General features: G+C 44.8%; 2 protein-coding genes and 1 long non-coding RNA gene across 6 annotated transcripts; 2 read left to right on the top strand and 1 right to left on the bottom strand.

Annotated features, from left to right (window-relative positions):
• Positions 1-227: 227 nt before the first annotated feature.
• Positions 228-22,593, bottom strand: LOC6507049 (ubiquitin carboxyl-terminal hydrolase 3). 4 transcript variants are annotated; one of them, XM_001956711.4, is made up of 10 exons: positions 22,252-22,593; positions 20,790-21,358; positions 19,821-20,723; positions 19,521-19,764; positions 5,299-7,150; positions 4,751-5,006; positions 4,604-4,687; positions 4,376-4,543; positions 3,826-4,054; positions 228-3,767 (listed from the first exon to the last, which is right to left on the bottom strand). In XM_001956711.4, the coding sequence occupies exons 2-10, from the start codon at positions 21,252-21,254 to the stop codon at positions 3,442-3,444; spliced, it is 4,527 nt and encodes a 1,508-aa protein (XP_001956747.3). In that variant the 5' UTR covers positions 21,255-21,358; positions 22,252-22,593; the 3' UTR covers positions 228-3,441. The 4 variants fall into 4 exon arrangements, with proteins under 4 accessions (XP_001956747.3, XP_014765047.2, XP_032310352.1 ...); XM_014909561.3 differs by having other exon boundaries at positions 4,376-4,540; XM_032454461.2 differs by lacking the exon at positions 22,252-22,593 and adding an exon at positions 22,098-22,225.
• On the top strand, positions 8,253-9,326 carry LOC123257118. The gene is made up of 3 exons (XR_006507077.1): positions 8,253-8,736; positions 8,801-8,870; positions 8,956-9,326. It is a non-coding gene; the product is annotated as an uncharacterized LOC123257118 (long non-coding RNA).
• On the top strand, positions 13,994-17,710 carry LOC6492958 (monocarboxylate transporter 12). Its single transcript, XM_001956712.4, has one exon. It carries the CDS (start codon positions 14,146-14,148, stop codon positions 16,624-16,626), a length of 2,481 nt encoding a protein of 826 aa, XP_001956748.1. The 5' UTR covers positions 13,994-14,145; the 3' UTR covers positions 16,627-17,710.
• Positions 22,594-23,042: the final 449 nt, after the last annotated feature.

Here is a 23,042-nt window from a genome sequence, read left to right as displayed (position 1 = left end):
CTCTTGTGTCCAAATCAGAGACCCCATCCTCTGAATGAATACCCGCCGGCCATTTAATTCCCTTTCTCTTTCAAAAATCGCTCCAGCCAGAGCAAGCATTATGATTTTTATATTTTCAGGCTGGCCAACCGGTTTGTGGCCTCTTCTTGACCCACTCTGGAATAAATTAGAGCTTCGTTTTGATTTTTTTTTTGGCCCACTTGATCACCCACTGTAATCCTATTAGCTTGTGGCAATGAAATCACTCGGTTTTTGTTTATTGCTAGATAATTTTCATTTCAATTCATTTCATTCGTTTGTGTTTAGTTTCTGACGTTACATTTTAATCCGCATGTTATAAACTTTTACTTAGTACAACTGAATTCGTTTTAGTTTGTAGATTTACTTTAGCATGGGCTCGTTAGACTAAACGTGGACTAATTATTTTGCTTTTGCTTCAGTTTTCTTTTATAATTTCGCATTGCTAAACATCTAGTGTCTTGTTATTCATTTTTGTTTTTTTTTATTAATTTATTATTTGTTTTGGCTAACGCTCTTTGTTTACGTTTTTTTTTTTCGTTCGGCTAGCGACTTGGCTTTAGAAAACTTGGTTGGTTATAAAACGATTAATATTAGTTTGTCTGCTGGCTAAACGTACTTAGAGCTGCTCTTTATCTTCAGTTTACATTCTAGGTTTTTCTTATTATACGTTTAGTAAGTGCACTTGCCAATTTCTGTTTCTCTTTCTCTCCACACATCTCGCAATCGCAACTCAATCGAAATAAACAAAAATTGTCCGGCAAACTCAAATACAACAATTGGGGTTTAATTTTAACCTTTCCACGTCTAACAATACGCCATAGGGGTTAGTACATGTTTTTTTTTAGTTAGTTACACAGCCTTAGAAACTACTTACAAAATAAAACATACCATAATTCGGGGACAACATTACCAAAAAATATAATCCAGTTTAAGACAAAAATTGACAGAAAAGACATACATAGCGTTGGAAAAGATTGGCCGTTAATTAAAAAATATTTACGCTTAATTTCGATTTTTTAAAACACACTCTTCGGGTTGGACATAACAGAAAAGCCGGTAGTAACTCAATAATAAAAAAAATTGAAAAATTAGATTTTTTTTGGAGTATTCCATAATGTAACAATTAGGATTAAAAAAAAATTATGAGAAAAGTTACAGTATTACGTCTTTAGTTTTATCATTAATTCTACATATTTTTGTATATGTTTGACATTTTTATTTAGTTTCAAAAATATATATAAATGGTAATTCGACTTTTTCAATCATTTGTTTTTTTTTTTTTGTGTTTCTTGTTTTTGTATAAATTGAATTTATATAGTTAAATATGTATGTTTGTGTTTTCGGTTTATAATGTTTATGGTTTTAGCTTGGCTTTAGACTACATATAAATCAATATTATTATTATTGTTTTCTATATTCCTTTCATTCAACATTTCCTGTTCTTTTTTTGTGGTTGTTTTTTCTTCGTAGTTTTAGGAACCTATTTGTAACTAGCAAAACGCAGATGCGTACAAGTGTCTATAAAAAATGTTTTCCTATAATTTGGCTTACAATTAGTTCATATGTGTATAACATCAAAATATATTTATATATGTATATAATATGTAGATTTATATAATATGGTTTCGCCTTTGTGATAATATACGTCGTAGATGTCAATGCACTCCTCTAGTACACAATTAGCCTAAGGATATTTTTAGCAATTCTGCACACAATTAAAAACTCGAAACTTAAGTGGGTTACTGGTTAATAATCACTGTGGACGGAAGTCCACGAGGTGACGACCTGCATGCCTAGGCGTTCATTCAAGTGCCAACAAAGATTGCTTTTAGAATCCGGAGATTTCTAAAATCGCGAACACTGAAATACTCAACCACTGTCTAAAAGTATGCAATAAAATCTTCAGGCCATACAAAAAAGTATTTCGGATGCAGTCATGAATTTTGAAAAATTATACAAAACTTAAGAAGGGTATTCCTTTCTCGTTAAAAAGCTGACTTTTACAAAGCTCTCTCACAAATCATTACGTTTTCTTATTTAATCGTTATTTTTTTTTTTTTTAGTTTTTAGATATTTTAACATTGGCACGATATCTATAAATAATATATATGCGTTTATATAGCTTAAGAAAATATATATATATATGTGTGTGTATACGTTTGTTAGATAGATATTAACTAGTATGATTGATTAGTTTTAGTTCTGACCCGATTACGAATAATTATATTCTTCATTTAAATCATTCAGTTCCATCCCAGCGTAATTATCTATTATGATATACAAACTTTATGCCCTAAACCTAATGTATGTTCCAAGTAATGCGGACACTCGAATATCAAAAAGGCAAACAACGAATTCAAGCTACAGACATTTCATCCAAAAGTTTCACTAACTAGGATTAACATTTTTAGTATATGCGTAGATATATGATTCTGCCTGTATTAACTGAATGCGTTTAAAACTAAACAACATACAAAATAAATTACATAATGACCTCGCTTATATATCTGATTACAAATGTACGAATTATCGCTATTTACAATTGTGGTCAAAATATCAGCACTACAACTGGACAAAATAAAAAAAAATATATATTTGATTTTATCTTCTCAACATTACAAAAAAAATACGTAGACTTACTATGTAATTCTAATATCAATATAAAAAAAAATTGGCAAAAAACAATGGTATACTTTTTTTTATCTTCCACGACGAGTCTTTCAGACCAAGCTACTCTTTAAATTTTAGAAGTAATCGGCTGGCTTTTACTTTGACCACAACTGTCTATATTTAATCTGGTCCTAACTTATGTTTCTTTAAAGCATATTCAAAGCATTCCACATATTGTTGCTGGTGTTTCTGTTTAAATGCATTCTGCACACCGCGAAAATGATCAACTACAATATTGGTATAAGTATTTACAGCTCTAACCGCTTGTCATATAACATATATCGAAAAGAATTCTATGGTTGGGATGGGGCGGCGATCCTAACAACTACTGATACAGATAACCGGGAGCTCTTTGTGCTTCACAACAGAGAAAGGGAGAAGTTTTCGGATATAGCTCTAGGTTAAATGATGCTCGCTGGCTGCTGGCTAGCTTGCAGAGTTCTCATGCATATCCCCACACTCCTACTTTTTGTACAACGTTTTCGTTCGTTCTTATGCTTCTGCTCATCTTAAGTCTAGTCTAGCTTAGAGCTAAGTTTTCTCTCACACAATCGCACAATTACTTTGGACTTTGGGCTTAAATATATACCGCTCGAATATATCTAATTGTTAATTTGTATATGTATATGCATATAAAACAAAACTCGACTCGCAAACACTCTCGACTCATACGCACTGACCCAAAAATATATATATATATATAGGTTTATCTCCTAACACTTAAAGTTCTGATTTTTCGCTGCATGTGATTCACTTGTCGCCGGCATTGGAGGAGGAGCTGCCCACCGGACCGGATCCCCCGCCGTTCGTCTGCTGGCTTTGCGTCTGCTGGGGCAGAGTGTCCGAGCGACGATAGTACAGAAGGTAAGGCACCCGTGGGGTGTGCGGCTGGAGAACATTCTTCTCGCTGACCGGCTTCACCGAGCTGTCGTCATACCGCAGCCAGCTGCTGTAGCCGGAGTGGAATACGTCCGTGATATAGTGTCCCTTGGAGGCCTCCTTTCCGTCGTGGTAGACGACGGCAAAGAGGCGGTAGGCCCGCTGTTTCTGGGCGGTCTTCTTCGATCCAAGGATCTCTGCGAAATAGTAAATGGAGGATTAAAAGTGGTATAGACAGAGGAGACTTTAACATACTGGCATCTATTTTAAGCTCCACGGGGAACTCGACCTTCTTGAGGATCTTTGTGCATCCATCCGATCGGTAATCGAAGTACTTCAAATGCAATATCAGAACAACGGGCAGCTTCTCCAGAGTCATCTGCTGCCAGGCAACCACCTCCTGTTTGGTCTTGCTGCCAGTGACACCCTCCAGCTGGTCGCGACCGACCAGGATCTCCAAGGCCTCCTTAACCGAGGCAGCTTTCTGCAAGGATAATCAATTATTATTTAATTCAAACTGCACAGATGAAGGATAAAAAAACTGATATTTTTATGTTTTTGCCAGCAAACTTTAAGAGAAACCTTAATTAACTATAGAATCTCTGACGAATAGCGGAGCAAGTGCATCGACCCCAAAGTTAGAAGCAAATGCCACCAGAACGGAGGCAGTTGTCGAACCCAGACGGGGCCGATGGCATTTTTTCTGCCACGGACGTAACACAGACGCCAGCAAGTCTGCTGAAGAGTCTGTTGACTGGTCTGTGGACATAGCTGAGTATCAATCGCAGATCACTCCCAATCTCACCTCAATATTCAACTGGAGCGTGAAGAACGGCTGAATCACATCTGTGGAGTGCTCGCCCTCGCGCTGCAGCCGGGATCGCAGCTCTCCGCGGAAAATATCGCTAACCGGAGTGCGTCCGAAGTCAGTCTGACGGGTGACACTGCCCTTGTTGCGGTTGTTGCATATCATCTGGTGGGAAGATTCTTAAACAATTGGAGCTCCTTGGCGGCTACGTTATCAGAGACTTACCTGCCAAACATCGCCGCCATCCTCCGGCTCGGACTGATCCTGGCCGTTCTGTTGGGCACTGGGCTTGTCAATCAGCTTGATCACCTGGGAGGACAAGAAAGGATATCATTATTATTATTATATTTTAAAGGATTATCTCCCACCCACCTCAAGCATCTCATCGTTGAGCTTGTTGAGCACATATCCCAGGAACTCCTCAGCATCCTCCTGGCGTCCCTCGACGTGCTCCTCACGACTGTCGTTCCACAGCTTGTAGATCTCAGTGGGCTCGAAGGCCATGTCGCACTGCAAGTCCGAGCCAACGAACTCGTCCTTTCCCTTGTTTTGGGATCCCTTGTTCAGAGTGTTGAGTCGCAGCCGCAAGCCGCTGGGCAGCGATGAGAAGTTGGACATAAAGGACATCCTAAGGAGAACAAAGGGATAATTATAGTAAGATTCCAAAGTATTTATTCTAAAAAGTAAGTGTTTGTGCCCTCAGTTGAAAGTATCTCCCAAAGATGATACTTTCAGTAAAGAGAGGCACTTGCAACAATCCCAGTGTTGCATGGTTGCAGCCAGAACGGAGGCAGCCACTTAACACAGGCGGGATCATTGGCGTTCGATCTGCCACGAACGTAACACAGACACCGGCTGGGAGGCCAAGGAGTCTGTTGACTTGTCTGTGGCTGGGATGTCCTTCCTCCCCTTGAACTTACATGGCGTTCACTGTGGGCGTCTTCACCTCGCTGAGGACAGCCGCCTGCTTGGGAATGGATCGCAGCAGGTTGTAGAACGGGGAGCAGCCCAGTAGGGCCTGCAGGATGGAGTTGATGTAGCAGTAGTTGGACCGGTTGGTCAGGCCCCGCGGGCGCAGGCTGATCGGCGCAAAGTAGGTCTTGTGGCGGGTCAGGTATTCCGCGTACTTGTTGGTCCACTCGTCCAGCTGCTGGGCAGGACGCACCACCTCCTGCTTCAGGGGCTTGACGGAAACGGAGGCCGGACTGGGCAGCGAAGCGGGTACCGCTTGGGCGGATGCCGCCGAATAGGATAGAGCTCCGGGTGTGACCAAAGGAACTGTGGGAGCAGGAACTGGGGCTGGCAGCTGCGATTGCTGGTGGGTAGTCAGCAGTGGTGCACTCTGTGGTGGGGCCAGCTGGAGCTGCTGGGGCGTGGTGGTCACCGCCACCGGGGCAGGCTGTGGCGGAGCCAGTTGCATCACGGGATGCTGTGGCTGCTGCTGAGGAGGCTTGGTGGCTTCGTAGGGAGCCACCTTGGCCACTGGCTTGTTGCTGACAAACAGACTGGCCCACGAGAGCTGGGCGCTCTCGCCGCTGTTCTGCGAGGCTGGTGGTGCGGGCGGCGCAAGATTCAGCGGCGGTTGCGGATTCGATGAACTGGGAGTGGAGGCCACCACGGTGCTGAGGACAGGTGGCTCGTAGCTCTGGTGCTTTTTGGTCGCATACGACTTTGGTGGTGCTGTTGCGGTGATGATGGTGGCTGCTGCCGGGGCACTTGCACTAGCAATTGGCGGCGGAGCGGCCTGGGTGGCGGTCTCCTGTTGGAATTGGTTCGGCGTGGCCGTTATGCTGGCCGTTGAGGTAGTTGCTGTTGTGATTGCCGCTGGGATGGCCGACGATGCTGCCGATGTGGTGGCTGGCGCAACTCCTGCACTACCCTGCTGGCTGTTCTTCCTCTCCAGCGTGGGAGCTGTGCTGGCCACCGGCGATGATGGCACCTTCATGGTCCCATAGTTACGCACTTGTGGCTGGTTGTTCTTCACATTGTTGTTGTTGTTCAAGCTGCTGTTGCTGTTGCTGCTGCTATTGTTGCTGTTGTAGTTGTTCTGATTGTGGTAGTGCTGCTGCTGGTGCTGGTAGTGCTGCTGATTGGTGAACGTCTTTGTGGTGTGACTATAATTGCTCTTTTGGTTAACAGTTGTCGTTGGTCCAACACCCACTCCCACTCCCACTCCTGGGCCGTTTACGCTATTGGGAGAGGCTGTGACGGAAACCGATTGCGTTGACTTCTTGTGCTGGGCAGAGTTCGTCCAGGACATGGTCTTGGTGGTCTGGATGCCAGTGTCGCTGCTGTTGCTGTTGCTGTGCTGGTGGTGGTGGTGATTGTATTCCGAGGAGTACTTGCGACGCACCTGCTGGTGCTGCTGGGATTGATTGTATTGCTGTGGCGGCTTGCGCTGCGGTTGCTGTTGCTGCTGTTGGTGTTGCTGTTGCTGATGATGTTGCTCATGGTAGCTGGACTGTTGTTGCTGCTGCTGGGGCGGCTGCTGCTGGGGCGGCTGGTGTTGGTGCTGCACCACCGGCGATGTTTGCTGCTGCTGATGTTGCTGTGGTGCCGGCTGTTGCTGCTGCACAGGAGGCTGGTGTTGCAGTTGAGGTGCCACTGTTGCTACAACAAGGTTTGGCACTTTCGTTGGCAATGGTTGTTGCTGCTGCTGCACCTGCACCTGCTGATGGTAGTCCTGATCCAATTGCTGTTGCTTCTCACTGGCCAACTTCTCCTCCAGGGCCACCACCGCCTCCTTGTTGTTGTTTATCAAGTTTTTATCAGCTGAAAGGGACAAGAAACATATACATTTTCCATTAAAAAGAGATTCTTCCAGTGGTGCATGGCTCTAAATTCAATTGCTGGCCGCTAAACAATTTACAAAGTCATCGTAATTGGCGCCAATTGAAGCTAAATGCCATACCCGTATGCTAATAACTTTGTCGCCCCATAATGAAAGTCATCTCTCAACAAATTTTGGAAGCCTCTTTCAGCAATTAACTCTTAATCAAGAGGAGGATTCAATTGTTTTGTTATTTTGTGGGAATCTATAACTCGGGTATGTAACAAACAGCTAGAGTCAATATTTTGGGATTGCTAATCAATCTGCATATAGAAACAATGGGCAAGTAGGCGTTCAAACATGCCCCCTTTTTTTCCGAATTGAAAAATATATAAATATATATACATTGTAGGATAGATAGCCACCAGCATTGTTCTCCTCGGGTATTTGTTCTGATAAGCGGGCCATCGATTGCCGCTATCAGTGCAAATAGAAAACATAACTAATCCATGTCATACTCGAGTGGGAAATAACAACAAGGGAGTAGTATAGTATGGCATTCGATCCAAATTGTTATTAAATCACAATCTGATGGCCTGTTGCTAGGTGTTTGAACTTCGCACTCGGCCCCGGCTGGGCAAACTGGATAAGGGAGCCACCACCAGCCAGGGAATGATAAACAAACCCAAACAAGGTTAAAATCACATATTTCATTCCCATTTCCCTTAAAACAAGCTACGGGTGGAGCTGGAACAGACCATACTTTACAAAAGTGGATGTATTTTATGATAAAGTTGGGAAATGTTTACGAGTTATGAAATTAAAGATAAATTTTCCTGAAATTATTAAGACATTGTTTATAAAAACAAACCTATTTCATCTTAACTTGACTCTTCAATCATTTTATTTACATACCTCTGAGTAGTTCCCCCTCACGAGCTTAAAATAAAATAGAAACTTGTTTGTTAGTCTTGTCTCGGAAAATGGAGACAACTTTCCCAGGGCAGTCTGTACTCGATGCTTTCTTATAATTATATTAATATCTGTGTGGCACTTATCACATATATATTTAAGCAACTCCTTTCGATTGTCTATTTAAATTAGAATTAGCGCAGATCCACTAACTGAATGCCCTCGGCTGGACCGACAATTGGGAGGCGGTGCTAAACGCCCATTTATCGGACACCCCCCCTTCCTTTTTTTTAAAAGCATCATATGACAATGGGAATGGGAGATGCCTCCCTTTTAGAAATTCCGAGTGTATGATAATTAATTTCAATTAGCGTCTAACAAGTCGACCAGCAAGTGTGTGCGGTGTTATTCAATAGATATAGACTTAAATCGAGCAAATCGAGAACAAACACAGTATGCAAACTGGTAGAGCATCAAAACAGAGATTAATGCAAAAATAACTATAACTATATAGTCGGGAGAGGGAGAAAATGTGTGCCAGGGTGTCAGTTCTGGGTGCAATAACAGCTTATAGCTTATAGACTTGTTGCCATAACGATTCAAAAGTGAAATAAAAGTAGAAATAATGGATCGAACAAGTATCTTTTAAAATAAAATTATAGAATATTTAAATCATGTAAAATTCTGATATATTTATAATATTATTTGATATCTACTATTGTGCCACCCCCCCTTGATAGATACTATTGGTACGATCTCAGGTGTAGATGTCACAAGGTTGGATGGATAATTACAGACATGAGTGCACAGGTAAATTGCAATAAAAAAAAAATAAAATGCAAACAAGGAAACTGTCACGAACCAACAACAATTGTAACAAACAATGGCATTACAGAACGGAGCGGGACTGTACTTCATTTCCATTTGTTTCCACATGAGATGCAAGAAAAAGTCAATCCATTAGATACATCAGAACTCGCTTATACAGTACGTATAACAGATTATAACAGAATATAACCGAGTTGGAGTTATAACAGAATTTAAATAAGATTTTGTAATTGTTTTTCCTTAAAATGCAAATAAACAACAGAAATGGGTCACATTTTTTGGGTTTACTCTCCAAGGGGAGACCTCTTCCGTCAATCCCCTCTAGACATCCAATTGTGGCTGTTATTGAAAGCGCGATTTTATTCAATTTTTATTAGCCAGCTAGCGCAACTGGTGGAAAAGTGACTAATTTATGCTTATTGAGCTTCGAGTCGATCGGCTGCGATATGAGAACATTTTAATTGAAGATTTAAAAGCAAAAGTAAACAACTTTTAGGGAAAGAAACACAAAGAAGTCACTCTCTGCAGGGCAATGACCACAAAGATATTATTTATTTATCTCATAATTCCATTCTATGCCTACACTTTGCTCTAATCACTTTAATTACTCATCGAGACTGACTCATAAAACTGAAGACTGGAGAAAAACAAACCAAAGTTCAGCTAAAGAACAAAGAATTAAATAAAATGCAACTATAACATTTTATGTATTCTTCCTAAATATGATTTGTCATTGGCCTACTGGGCGTATACGTAATATGAGTCAGTCACTGGCTAGCTGGCTGACTGACTGGATGACTTTAATATTGATTGAACTGACCCGTGAGCAGTTTAACGAGCTTCTTCCATACTCGACCGCCTTTTCCCAGCACTCTTTAACTGGCGCAGCTCCATTGAAATTGAAATTGATAAGTAATCTACTCAAGCGTTGGATTCAAAACAATACTACAGAACACTGAACAGAAGCGAGTAGAGTAGAGCTGTATATTGCCTGGCAACAGAGCCAAAAACGAATTGTGGCCGTTGTTGCCGCAGCAATTCAATTGAATTCATTTGTGTCAATTTACAATAAATAATACCCAAAGAATAAAACCCAAACTAGGGGGCAGGGCAGAGGATGCTAAAGACTATAGACTACCGACTACCGACTAGAGGCAATAAGGCGAATTGAGTGCAAATGAAAATTCCATAATTGTATGAGCCGGGCAGAGGCGACCTTCGCACCCAAATAAACAAACAAACTAGAAAGTATTTGGCCCGGCACCTTATCGGAAGATTGTTGAAGGCCTTGACAAAATCAGTAAAGGAATTAAGGTAAAGTTACAGGAGAGGAAGCCAAGGACAGGTGCCAGAGGAGCCTTCTGTATCCTTCAGACCACCCACTGGCACATTAACATATAAATGCGCACCAGAAGCAGGGGACTTCTAGGGCTCAACTACAGATAAAATAATTTAAAAAAAAATATATAAAAAAATTGGTAAAAATTTGAAAATATATTTAACTTAAAGTTTAATATTTATTCTCTTATTTGTTTAATGATTTCTAATTTATAGTCGCCTGTTACAATATTTTCTTCAACTCTGACAGCCTGTATCTATTAGATACAGCCCCGACATGGAGGCCAGGCTCAAAGCTACAGATACAGATACAGAATCGAGCTACTGGCGATGCATACCAAGCTGAGCAACAAGTTGAGAAGCAAAAACAGCAGCAGCAAGGTGAAAATAGAGGCAGCCAGTTCTCTAGAGCCACACGAAACTGCGTCATTTTGAAAACACAAATTTTTCAACACAAAAAGTTTGAGTTCTCATGTGCTTTTACAGCGTTGTCAGCGTAAAAAACGCTTAGCTGGGAAACAAAGCGAGCACAGCCACGCCGCCACACACGTCGTATGCGCAATTTTCATTTTCATTAACAAAGAAAGCGGTCTAGATGCCTCCTCGGTGGGGGAATAATTGAAGAGTCATTGCTGGTTCATTCAACCTTATGGAACAAGACACTAAGGAAAGAAAGAAAGAAAGCTCTTGGCCATCTTGAAGATGCATTCTCTTGTTCTCTTGGGAGGGAATAGTTCAAGGATATCATCTCGTAGCTCGAATAGCTTGTTTTTTGTCTGCACTGACAAAAAAAATTAGCAACAGTTCATTGATTTCACGACAGCACAGTTCAATGATTTCATGGCTTGTTCCTCCAATCTTCCTTCCATCAAGCTGTTTGTAATGATCATTTTGACAAATTGTCATCTGTGACATTATTTTCCGAATTATAATTTAAATTCGGGTGTACTTTTGCTGACATTCCACTTGGTTGCATTCGAATTTTTGGCAAAGAGTTCGCCCCGAAATTGTCTTCTTAAATGGGGCAACTAATTCACTAAAGACACCTGCTTGCCCGCGAATGGGGGCAAGCGAAGGGGGCGTGGTAACCGCCCACTAACCAGTACTTCCTATCTGTATCCACGTGTCCCGCTGTTTTGCATTTCGCATTTCGTGCCCCATGCATTTTTAATGTAATTCGAAACCCATACCCTGGTCCCTGGCACGCACTGCTCCCTGGCGGTATAACAGTTTTGTCCCCGATTAGGTTTCAGCCTGGTGTGGTCTGCGTTAAGTGAGATTATGGGCCCAAGATTGGAGGAGGTGTTTCGTAATTCGTAATTCCTAATGCGTAATGCTTTAATAGCAGACCCCGGGCACAAATCAAGTTAAGGAACCTTAAGGACGAAATGCAGGAAACGAGGCAAAGTGGCGCCCTCTAGTGATGACCCACAATATCAAGTATGTATGTGTGAGTGTGAGTGGTTCACATGGAATTTTTATGAATGACATTGACCAGCCACCCAACACAAGGAACTGCACCCTCCTTCTTCACAACGGTACAAGATAAGAGCATTTTCCCAAAGAGTCTCTCTCTCTCTGCTCTCAAGAAGTATCTCTTAAGGTAGATAAGGCGGAAGAGGAAGAAGTGCTAACCATGCCAGACCAAAAAAAAAAACAAAAAAAAAAACTGTTATAAACCAGAAGGCGAAAAAAAACACCACATTTTACGATTCTACGGCCTGGCAACAGTCAACAAAACAACAAAGCAACAAAAATCCAAAAAAACTTGATAAACAAAGTACTAAACAATCTGCTCTCAATCCCAGAAATATCTCAAAAATCAACTTATCAGCCTTATCAGCTCAACTCCGTGTCGAATGCAGTTTATAGGTGGGCCAACTGTTAAGATAAGTCTAGATGGAAGGGGGGTGGATTATACAATTGGCGGGCGCCTAAAAGGCGGCAGACGAAAATAACACTTTCACACGCCCCCAAGCGGAAGTGGACATTCTCCCCAAGACAAGCTTAAAAAATAATTATTTTGAAAAACTTGTTCTCTTCTATATCCTCTTTTCCCTTAATATCCTTATTACTAAAAAGGGCAACCGGAAATGTCCTGGTAATACAATTTCCTTCACATAACTCCAGCGTGAGCTTTGAAAAGTAAAAGTCTTCAGCCAGAACAGTTAACCTTTAACCTAAATCGCAGCAAGCAACTAAAGAGCAACAGTTTCGCCGCTCTTTGATTCGCCAACTGGCCTACATCCGTTATACAGTTAGAACAGTAGCCACCACATGGCGCACAGGCGGCTACCGGTTTTTCTGGCTTTTCTTCCCCAAAAGCAAAAAAACAAAAACAAAATGCAAAAAAAAAGACAAAGAAAAATAAAATATAATAGCAAGATAGTGAGAAAATAAAAGACAACCCTTAGGCAAAGAGGGGTTGTTTGCTCTTGTCTTTCACTCTCTCGCTCTTGGCTTTGTTTTTGTTTCTTGGGCAATCAGCTGTTTTGGGGGAGAGAGAACCACCCCCTGAGAGAGCTGGTGAGCGGAAGTGTGGAGCTTGCGCTCTGTGAGCTTGAACTTCAAATGCATTGGGTGACAGAGAGGCGACACGACAGAGAACGAAAGAGAACTGCTTTTACAAAAAAATAATAAAATTTGAATTTGTCTTTGTATATCGTATAACAGTTGCTGGTTACGACGAGGAATTTTCATTTTCATTTCGCAGCGGACGGCGCAGCAGTCAAGAACTATATATCGGACTATAAATCGGGAATCGAATCAGATTGTTATTTGCGCTGCTCGAATTCTGACACTCTACTCCACTTCAAAAAAATACAAAAAAGGCAAAAAAAAATACAGAAAACTGCAATGAAATGTCGCTGAAAATGCAACAGCAGCTAAACGTGGCCGAGTGGGTGTGATTGTGTGCAGTTTTTTGGGGTTGTGAGTGTGTCAGCACACTTTTTATCGATCACACGCTCCACACACAGTACTCTTCTGCCTCTCCAATCGAATTTCAAAGCTCTGTGTGCACTAGTAGCTAAAAAAATCGGGAAAATTATACAATTGCATTCGCAACTGCGACGTATACGTACCACGTACCACATACCACATACCAAGTACAGTGAACGGAGAACATCGAACAGAGTACGGCGTACAGCGTACGGCGTACAGCACCCCCGAAAATCACAAATCGCAAAAACACAAAAAGCAAAGACAAAAAGAAAAGTCAAAATTCAAAGGCAATAGCAAGACAAGGCAGGAAAACAAACATTTCTGTAGTGACCTCAGCTGCAGCAGATGCAAGTGCAAGTGCAACTGCCAAAGCCAAGTTAAAAATACACAAAAAAACAAAAACACAAAAAATAAATCAAATAAAAACCAAAGCACAAAAGCATCAAATTTAAATTTAAATTTAAATTAAAAGCCAGCACAAGCCGATAAAAACCTCAAATAATAATTATAATGCAAGTGAATTAAAAAAAAAAAAATACAAATATTTGCTTTTTTTATCGCGTTTATCAAAACTAAACAAAAAAATAAATAAAAAAGAAAATAAAACAAAAACGTCAAAATAAAAACTCAATAACAATTGACAACAAAAAGCACACACACACACTCACAGACACACACAGAGAGAGCCACAAAGAGTCACAAAGACACAGAACCACGGTTCAGAGCACAGTTAGAACTGCAGCTGGGAGAGTGGGAGAGTAATTGGGAGAGAGTGCCAGTACTCAAGATAAAAAAAATAAAAGTAGTGCTCCCCATCGCTGCTCCTCTACTGCTTTTCCGCTGCTGCCTTTTCAATTCTCACGCGGGCAGCGAAGCCAATCGGACGTTCTCGCCTCCACCTCCATCCGCGCGCCACTTCTTCGGGTTCCCAACCGCGTGTGTGCGAAAAGTAAGAGAAGAGTAGGAGGTACCCATCATGGTGGACATCAACACTTCGAATCCTGGCGGAAATGCCGGAACAGTCACCACCGGCAACTCGGCCTCCTCCGCCCGGCTGCGTCGCTTCGATCGGACGGACAGTGAGCTGGCGTGCGAGGAGGCCGCCCGCCTCACGGCCGAACAGAGTCCGGATGACGAGGACAACCAGGAGAACGGAGCCAATGGCGACGAGGGCGACGACGACGATGATGACGAAGTGAGTGACTACGGGGAGCTGCCGCCTCCGCCGGACGGAGGGTATGGATGGGTCATCTGCTTCGCCAGCTTCATGTGCAACATGATCGTCGACGGCATCGCCTATACCTTCGGCATCTTCCTGGAGGAGTTCGTCAACTACTTCCACGAGGGCAAGGGCACTGTCGCCTGGGTGGGCAGCCTCCTGTCCGGCGTGTACCTCAGTGCCGGGCCGATAGTCTCCGCCCTGGCCAACAAGTATGGGTGCCGGGCGGTGTGCATCGCCGGCAGCATCATCGCCTGCATCGCCTTCGTCCTGAGCACCTTCAGCAACTCGGTGGGCATGCTGATGGCCACCTACGGCTTCCTGGGTGGCTTCGGATTCGGAATGATCTACCTGCCGGCTGTGGTGGCCGTCGGCTATTACTTCGAGACGAAGCGGAGTCTGGCCACGGGCATCGCCGTCTGTGGCTCCGGATTCGGCACCTTCGCGTTCGCCCCCCTGGCCACCTACCTCCTGGGCGAGTACGGCTGGAAGAACGCCCTCCTCATCTTCGCCGGCATGATCCTGAACTGCGCCATTTTCGGCGCCATGATGCGACCCCTCACCTATCCCAAGAAGAAGAAGGTCAAGCCCCTGATGCAGAGGATGTACGAGGAGAAGCAGCTCCAGTTGGAACGAGGCTCCTTCGCCGGATCCCACTTCATGGTCCAGCTGCCCGACGGCACCATGGAGAGGAAGCTCAAGATGCCCCTCAATGCCGATCCTGGAGTGCACTCGAGTCTGAACCTGGAGCTGCTGGCCCAGCAAGCGGGAGGTGGTGGCCTGCATCCCGTCTCCACGCTGCCCACCATTACAGAGTCCAAGGTGGTGGACGTGCATCGCCAGAACGGCGCCCAGTCTCCGCCGAATGGCGACAGTAACGGACAGTTGTCGGCCCGCTCGGCCGCCGGAGGACGACGCCCGCACAGGAACTCGGAAACGGACGGCAGCAGCCCCTACCACTCCCAGGACGCCATGACCCGGAACGCCTCGCAGCCGGCCTTCCTCGCCGGCGACCATCAGAGCCTGCCCAAGAACGGATCAGTGCCTTCGTTCAGTCGGGTCCGGAAGACATCCGCCTCGGAGCGCTACCAGCCATCCCTGGCGGCGATTCGGGCATCTTCGCGCGGTGACTTGGAGGCCGGCGGCGCTGGAGGGGATTACGCCTCGTCCAAGCTGTCCCTTTCGCAGCGGCAGGGCAGCCAGTCGGGCAGCAGCGGACGGATGGTGCGACCCATGTCCCGCAAGGACATCTTCTACTCCGGCTCGGTGACCAACCTGCCGCAATACCAGTCCCAGAAGTCGCTGACCAACTACCGCAACTCCGTCCTGTCCCTGACCAAGTACGAGAAGAGCATGCAGAGCGTGGCCAAGCTGGATCCCCTGGCGGAGGCCGAGAAGCACCGCGAGGAGTACGACCTGTGCCCCTGCCTGGCCATACCCGACTCGGTCAAGTCCGTGGTGAACACCATGCTGGACGTGAGCCTGCTGAAGGACCCGGTCTTCATGCTGATCGGAGTGTCGAATATTTTTGGAATGGCCGGACTGTATGTGCCGTTCGTCTACCTGGTGGACGCGGCCCGGGAGCACAACATCGAGAAGAACGACGCCGCCATGCTAATCTCCATCATCGGCATCACCAACACGGTGGGCCGAGTGGTGTGCGGATGGGTGGCGGACCTGCCGCAAGTCAACTCCCTGCTGCTGAACAACTGTTGCCTCCTGGTGTCCACCGTGGCGGTGACCCTCACCCCCCTCTGCTACAGCTACACGGCCTACATCGTCATGTCCATATTCTTTGGACTGGCCATCTCGGGCTACATCTCGCTGACGTCAATTATCCTGGTCGACCTGCTCGGCCTGGACAAGCTCACGAATGCCTTCGGTCTGCTGATCCTCTTCAGAGGATTCGCCGCCCTCATCGGTACCCCCCTGGCGGGCGCCATCTACGACCTGACGCACACCTACGACCTGCCCTTCTACATGGCCGGTGCCCTGTTCGCCATATCCACGGCCACCAGCTTCCTGGCCCCGTGCCTGAAGCGATGCAGCGGCTCCGAGGAGACACCCGTCCATGTGGAGACCCTGACGCCCATCGACGAGGAGCAGGGCGAGGATGCCGAGGACGACGAGGATCAGCCCATCACCATTGTGCCGAAGATCATCAAGACCCTGGCGAGTCCCCAGCAGGAGGAAGGACATCCGCAGTTCCCCCAGAAAACCAATGAGTCCAAGCTCTAAATGGGATTGGAGGACTACCGTGAGAAGATGAATTTAGGGGGGAATTAAGAGAGAGAGAGAGGGAGAGATAGGGGGTACACTCTGGGGGGGCTCAACCACCCACTGGGGGGCTCAAGATCCGGATAAATATTTTTCTATTTACTTATACAGAAGGAGATGGAGGAGAATGAAAAGGAGGAGAAGATCAAAGATCAAGCGCACCTATTATACAAAAAAAAAAAAGGAAGAATCCAGATATATGTAAACCCCATTATACCACTAGGGAGTTACGAGAAAGAAAATTCACTTTTTCTACAAGGAGAACTCAGCTTAGCTTGCGATAAGATTAAAAAAAAAAACGGAAAACCTTCGGCTATATTTAAAAAAAAATATACTACGCTCATAAATTAGCGATCGATAACTGATAATGATCGATAGTAGATTGCAACTGTTATACAGCAACCACAAAAAATATTGTAAAGTAACTTCTATTATAATTATTATTTGTTTGTTATTAAAAACCTACGATTACTATGATTACCATTATTATTACAATTAAAGTGTACTACTGTGCTACTGTACTACTACGATGTTATATAAATGTGTCATACTGTACTACGTAGTTGGCCCGAAAAACTTAATTCCCGCAGAGCTATTTTCTATTTTTTAAGATAACTATGAATGAAAATAGAAACTAAAATTGTTTTCAATTTTAACTAATCATTTAGGCGGAAACTGAAAATACAAATGTACGGCTCAGTTTTTTTTATTAAAAACAATAATGTTACTAACCAAAGTCCAGCAACAGAACTTTTAAGGCTTGTGTTGAAAACTATCTCCACAAATAAGCAATAAGTCAAGTTCTAATACTATAATATATTTCGAAAAAAGAATAATTGTTCACGCGGCTACTAAATAATACCACAAGAAATATTCTTAAACTGTTATACGCATAAGGACGAGGCCAGGAGGCGATGACACAGAATGGGAAACACATCAAAGAAAACATTTAGAACAATAAGTGTTGAAGGAATGACAAAGATACAGAGAAGCCATTAAATAGAAATAAAAATAAAACCAATTGCCATAAATTTTAAAAACAAAATACCAGACTCTTTCAATGGAATGGCATGACATACTGGAAGTACTAGTCTTAAGATAGTAGTTCCTAACTAGAACTACAAACAAACACTGGTAATCCCTAAAGAAATATTTAGAAACGAATAAGTCATCATATCAAGTAGGAACTCGTGGAATATTTAATCTAGGAGAGAGTGGGGGCGGTGCTCTAAAACCCATCGATCAGAGGTACGCCTTGGACTTAAGGCCCGGCGAGGCCCTCGAGGAAATCAGATCATGGCGTGCTTACTTACAGGCACTATAGCCGTCGTAAACCTGACACTGATTAGGCTAATCAATTGGCCGCAGTCGAATTATGGCTGCACTCGAATCGAATCATTAGTAATTGCGGCCAACCCGCTCCAGACCCTGGCGATATCGGTTATCACTCTGGATGGGGTCTGTGAGCAAATACTTCCAGCAATCGGTTCTTTTTATTTTTACCAACAGGCCAGTCGCACGAGCCAAGTGCCGGTCTGCTCCAAGTGCTGGGAAAACAATGCCATAAAATCTTTCTGCCAGACGGGGATGGTTCAGGCCCTCTACTAGGTGGGGACTGTGATACAGATACAGGTAAGAACTTGGACCTCAATGGGACTATAGCTCAGTCTTCCTGAGAAAATAAGGATATTAGATATCTCGGAAAGAATCCCTGCATCAGCTATGAACAGTGGTCACAAGTGGACAGTCGATAGATAAGCTGGAACAAGGCACCCACACACCCACACCCACACCCACACCAAACAAACAAACAAACAAACAACAAAGGCTGGACGGAAGCCACTTGTGCTGCTGATTAGAGAGACTGCCACAGTCGTGGGTGGTTGGGTGGCTGAGTGACTGGTGGACACAACAAAGTGGTCAACAATGGCCAGCAACACCTGTTGGTGGCTTCGGGGGATGAAACCCAAGCCGAAATCCCAGCCCCAAAACAAATGGCAGCGGCGTGGCAACAAGCTGGCCGAATAATTAAGAGCCACTAGCATGGCTAGGCATGCCAGTTGACACCACCCGGGGGGAGTGTGTGTGTGGTGTGGTGGTGGTGTAGTTGCCAGCGAATATATCATGTGACAATACCTGAGAGCGTAATACAAGACGGGAAAGTGTACTCGCGTGTAGGAAACTGCTGGGAAAGCAAAAGTAAGCGAAAAACTGCATATAAACACGGCGGACAGGCGACGTTATCGAAGGTACGGCGTGAAGAATTCGCAAAATTCAGGTTACTATTCAGAGGTAGGGCAGCCATAAACTCAAATACCCTACACATTGGCCTGGCAAAATGCGGAAATAGTTCTTCCATCTAGAAATAGTAATTTATCGCGAAGAAATGGCAGTAGTTTCTGGTAAACAATAACAAGATAAATCATAAAAATATATTAAATATAAAAAAAATAATATAAATACTCAATTATAATGTAGGGTATCTGCTGAACTGGCAGTTGAACCTTATCAGCAAGTATCAAACAAATTAAGTTTATATTAAATTCGAACCAAAGAGAGAGCCACTTGTGAGTTTCAATAATAAATCACAAAAAGCGTTTAAAGACACTCTTAAATAACAATTATTAGACTGTATATTAAACACTATATTAGACTACCATTAATAGCTTTTAGTATAAGATTCAGTACTAACTATCTCTTTGAAAGATGACTCATTCTGAATGAGATTATTGAACACTTCCCTTTTAAATATTCTACAAACTGATAATGCAGTTGGGGTTTAAAGTCCAACTACCCCGTTACAGATAACCCAACTGAATGAATATTTAAAAGCTTTAAAGTTTAGAATCACTTACCCAGATGCTCCTGGGGCGGCTGGTGCTGGGGAGTAGGTGTCTCTGCCTGTGGCGGTGCCGGAACCAGCTGCGGTTGCTGTTCGATGAGGACGGGCGACGTCTGTTGCATGATATGATGGGTGGGTGGCGCCTGCAGGAGCGCCTGCGGGGCAGCCTCAGCGGGCACGGGCATGGCAGCTGCCCAGGTCACAGGAATAGCTCCCGGAGGAGGGACGACGCCGCACTCCGAGAGTTCATCCTCGTACTGGAAACAAGAGACACGTAAGAGATGTAGTTTTAGATTTCTTTCGAGGTACTTACCTGCTGCACGGGAGCGGCACCTGGGTGGATCGGCTGCAACGTGGCCATCTGACCGTCGTCGTAGATCTGCATCACGCCCATTTGGTGGTGGATGTCATGCATTTGGGGATCGTAGATCTGGTAGTTCGGGCTGAGCATGCTCGACGTCTCCGACGAGGGCAGCGACGAGCTGTTGTGATTGATTTCGTCCGCCGGAGCCACTCCGTTGGCGTGCACCACAGCCACCTGTTGCTGCTGTTGTTGTTGTTGCTGCAGTACCTCGGCATATTCCTCGGCGTACATGGGGGCCGAGTGCCACATAGGCGGCATTCCTCCATCCGGCTGCGGAACACGTTCATCCACTCCGGCTTGGCCGGCATCTTCCGGCAAATACGGGTACTCCGCGGGATGCATCATCTGCGGGTAGTAGTAGCCTCCCAAGCAAATGGGGTTGTACATCACCGGGGATATGAACAGGGGCGTCCCGGTGGCCTGTTGAGCAGCGGAGTTCGGAGGCTGCAACGGTGCATGCTGCGGCGCAAAGTAGGTCGAAGGATAGGGCCCGTAGGCGTAGGCGTGAGGCGGCGCAGTGGCATAGTACGGCATGTGCTGCATCTGCTCCGGCAGGGGGGCCAACTGCTGGCCCAGTTCTGGCTGGAGTTGCATCCCCGGATTGGATCCTTGGACGCCATCCGGCGGTACCAGTTGCTGTTGCGGCGCCATGGAAACAATGTGCTGTTGTTGCCTCTGCTGGAGATGACGTGGTCCATGGTAGTCGTTGCGCCGGTTGCCTCCGCCACCACGACCACGGTCCCGACCCCGGGGACGACCACCGCCCATGGCCGGATTATGGGGATTGGGACTGCCACCTTGTGGGGCAAGATTAATGGGCAGCGGCTGCATATGCGGCATCAGGGTGTTGCCCTAAGAAGAGGAAACACAAAGTAAGTTAGGAATCCAATTGGCTAGCTATTCACCATGCCAACTCACCTGTTCCTGGGCCATGTCGCCAGGACCAATGTAGTGCGGCTGGGCACCCGGTAGGTAGTTGGGCGGCACAGAGTGCGACCACCCATGCAGATTCACATTGGCAGTTACATTGTTCACGAAAACGTTGGGAATGTGCGCCGGCATCATGGCCGGATAGGGCGGTCCAGCGTGCGGATGTGCTGCATGGGCGGGCATGTACATCTGATTGAAGACCGGCTGGCCGGCAGTGGCCAGAGCGTGGACAGGAGTCAGCACATTGTTGTTACCCGATGGAGAGACAATGGTGTTGTTGTTGTTATTGCCACTGACTGTAGATGGTTGGGGAGTTGAGGGGGCGGATAGAGGCGCAACTGTGTCACCACCGGCTCCTCCCGCTGCGGCAGCTCCCGTCAAAGTCGACGACGACGACGACGGCGGCGGCGCTGTCTGCTGCTGCTGCTGTTGCGGCTGCGTTTGCTGCGCCATGGCCAAAAAGCCTCAGTTCGGAGCTTGGCTAAGTCCTGGTTGGTTTTCTAAGCGAGTGAATCAAGTCTCAAGAGTCGCAGCGGGCGCCAGACATTGAAGTTTAGCTGTTACGTGCGAGAAAAGTATGTAAAAAATTGTGATTAAAAAATATGAAAATTAGTTTTAAGCAAATATAATACAAGACATATATTTTCCTCTCAAACATACTTTTTTTTTTATTCAGGCCGCGTGCCACAACCGGAACTTTCTGCCGGCGACCTGGCAACCCAGCATTTCTGTCCGTGTAATACGAAAGACAAATAAACAGAGAACAAAAAGGAGCTAAATGAAAGTGGGAGGGTCTGCGGGCGAAAAGCGCAGACACAATCAGAAATTCAATATTAATCAAAACAAAAATGAGCCCGGCGATCGAACAGAACAGTTTCCTTTCCCCCTATCAAATTTTTTTCTCGGTGCCACACACTAGGCGGCCCGCTAGAGATGAGCAAGTGCTATTTTTGCCGGGTCACGTATATCGGCCGCGAGCGTAACAGGTTCCAAGGCCCAATTCGAAGAATTTCGAATGTTTTCCAAACAAATACCATTCAGCATAATCAAAGCTTCATGTGAGACGGAGCAATTAAAGTTACTTCAACTGATCTATTTATTTTTAGTAAGGTCGGATTGCGGCATCTGTCACTGTCGCTCCAAATGAAAATTACTCATCTCTGTCGAACACAAGCGCAAGAACGCACGCACACAGGCGCACCAGGAGCAATATAAGAAATTAAAAATATTTCTAACGCATAGCTCCAGTTTTCGATATTTGGTCCGACTTTAAACTTCAAGCTAACATCGACTTACATATGCAGATACAACGCCGGGTACCCCAAGACTCAATGTCCAAATGGCGACCGAAAAAAAAGAACACGTTGAGCGAAAGAGAGCGGCGAACGCCGAGGAATGTCGGAGGGAGTGGTGGGTAAAAGGGGCCGTGGGGGGCCTTTATCGAACGTACCTTTTGTTGAGTCGCCAATTGAAATCAATTTCCGAGCAATTTGATCATATTTTATGCGTGCGGGCGGCCTGCTGGACGGACCTAGCTCTCTCCCGTCTCGTTCCACACTCTTCTGCCACGATATTCCGCAACTTTTTCACGCTGCTCCAATTAACGCGGCTGCCGTTGCTTTTCCGCTCGCGGAGGCGCGGGTCACAGGTGAAAGGTCACGTCGGCAGTCGGTCGGACTGAAGGAGCGATCGAATTCGTTTAGCGGGCCACAAGGCGATTTTTATTGTTCTTTATTTTTCGGCCGAATAGAGGTGGGAATCATCTAGGGTTGTTGATAATGTATCCAAATACCAATATCGATATTCCGTGTATAACTATCGATAGTGCAATGAAATTTTTTTTTTAAATTTTATTATATTTATTCAATATCATTTAACGAATTAGTTGTTCTGCTGTATAAAAGTGACAAAACATCAACAAATGCTTTCAAAGTTGATAGAAAATCGATTTTCGTGGCTGCTATCGATATTTTGAAATATCCTTTAGCGTTTCGAGAACTTTTTTCCCCAGATGGCGTTGCAATATATAAAACATTTATTGAATCATTATTTGCTTATTGTTTTTTAAAGATTTTGTTTTATGATATTTTACATTCTTTAAATTTTATTAAAAATAAAGCGTCTTCAAAATACATCGCCAATTGACTATTTAAAAGATTCCAATGCAAATCTAACAAAGTGGTGGCAACTCTGCAAGATTTAGGCGGGAGTTTTAAAATTTTATCTGACCTCTTTTAGACA

The sequence above is a fragment of the Drosophila ananassae genome, chromosome 2R (genome assembly GCF_017639315.1).
Source record: "Drosophila ananassae strain 14024-0371.13 chromosome 2R, ASM1763931v2, whole genome shotgun sequence".
In the NCBI taxonomy this organism is placed as follows: domain Eukaryota; kingdom Metazoa; phylum Arthropoda; class Insecta; order Diptera; family Drosophilidae; genus Drosophila; species Drosophila ananassae.
The sequence above is the reverse complement of the archived record's forward strand: the minus strand, read 5'-3'. Positions and strand labels throughout refer to the sequence as shown.

Bases quoted from the DNA above. Each gene is read 5' to 3' on its own strand.
- LOC6492958 (XM_001956712.4), top strand. From the start codon at position 14,146: ATGGTGGACATCAACACTTCGAATCCTGGCGGAAATGCCGGAACAGTC.
- LOC6507049 (XM_001956711.4), bottom strand. From the start codon at position 21,254: ATGGCGCAGCAAACGCAGCCGCAACAGCAGCAGCAGCAGACAGCGCCG. The intron at 5,007-5,298 runs GTAAGTTCAAGG...TGTTCTCCTTAG, and splicing joins ACGCCCACAGTGAACGCCAT to GATGTCCTTTATGTCCAACT. The intron at 4,544-4,603 runs GTAAGTCTCTGA...TCTTCCCACCAG, and splicing joins ATGGCGGCGATGTTTGGCAG to ATGATATGCAACAACCGCAA.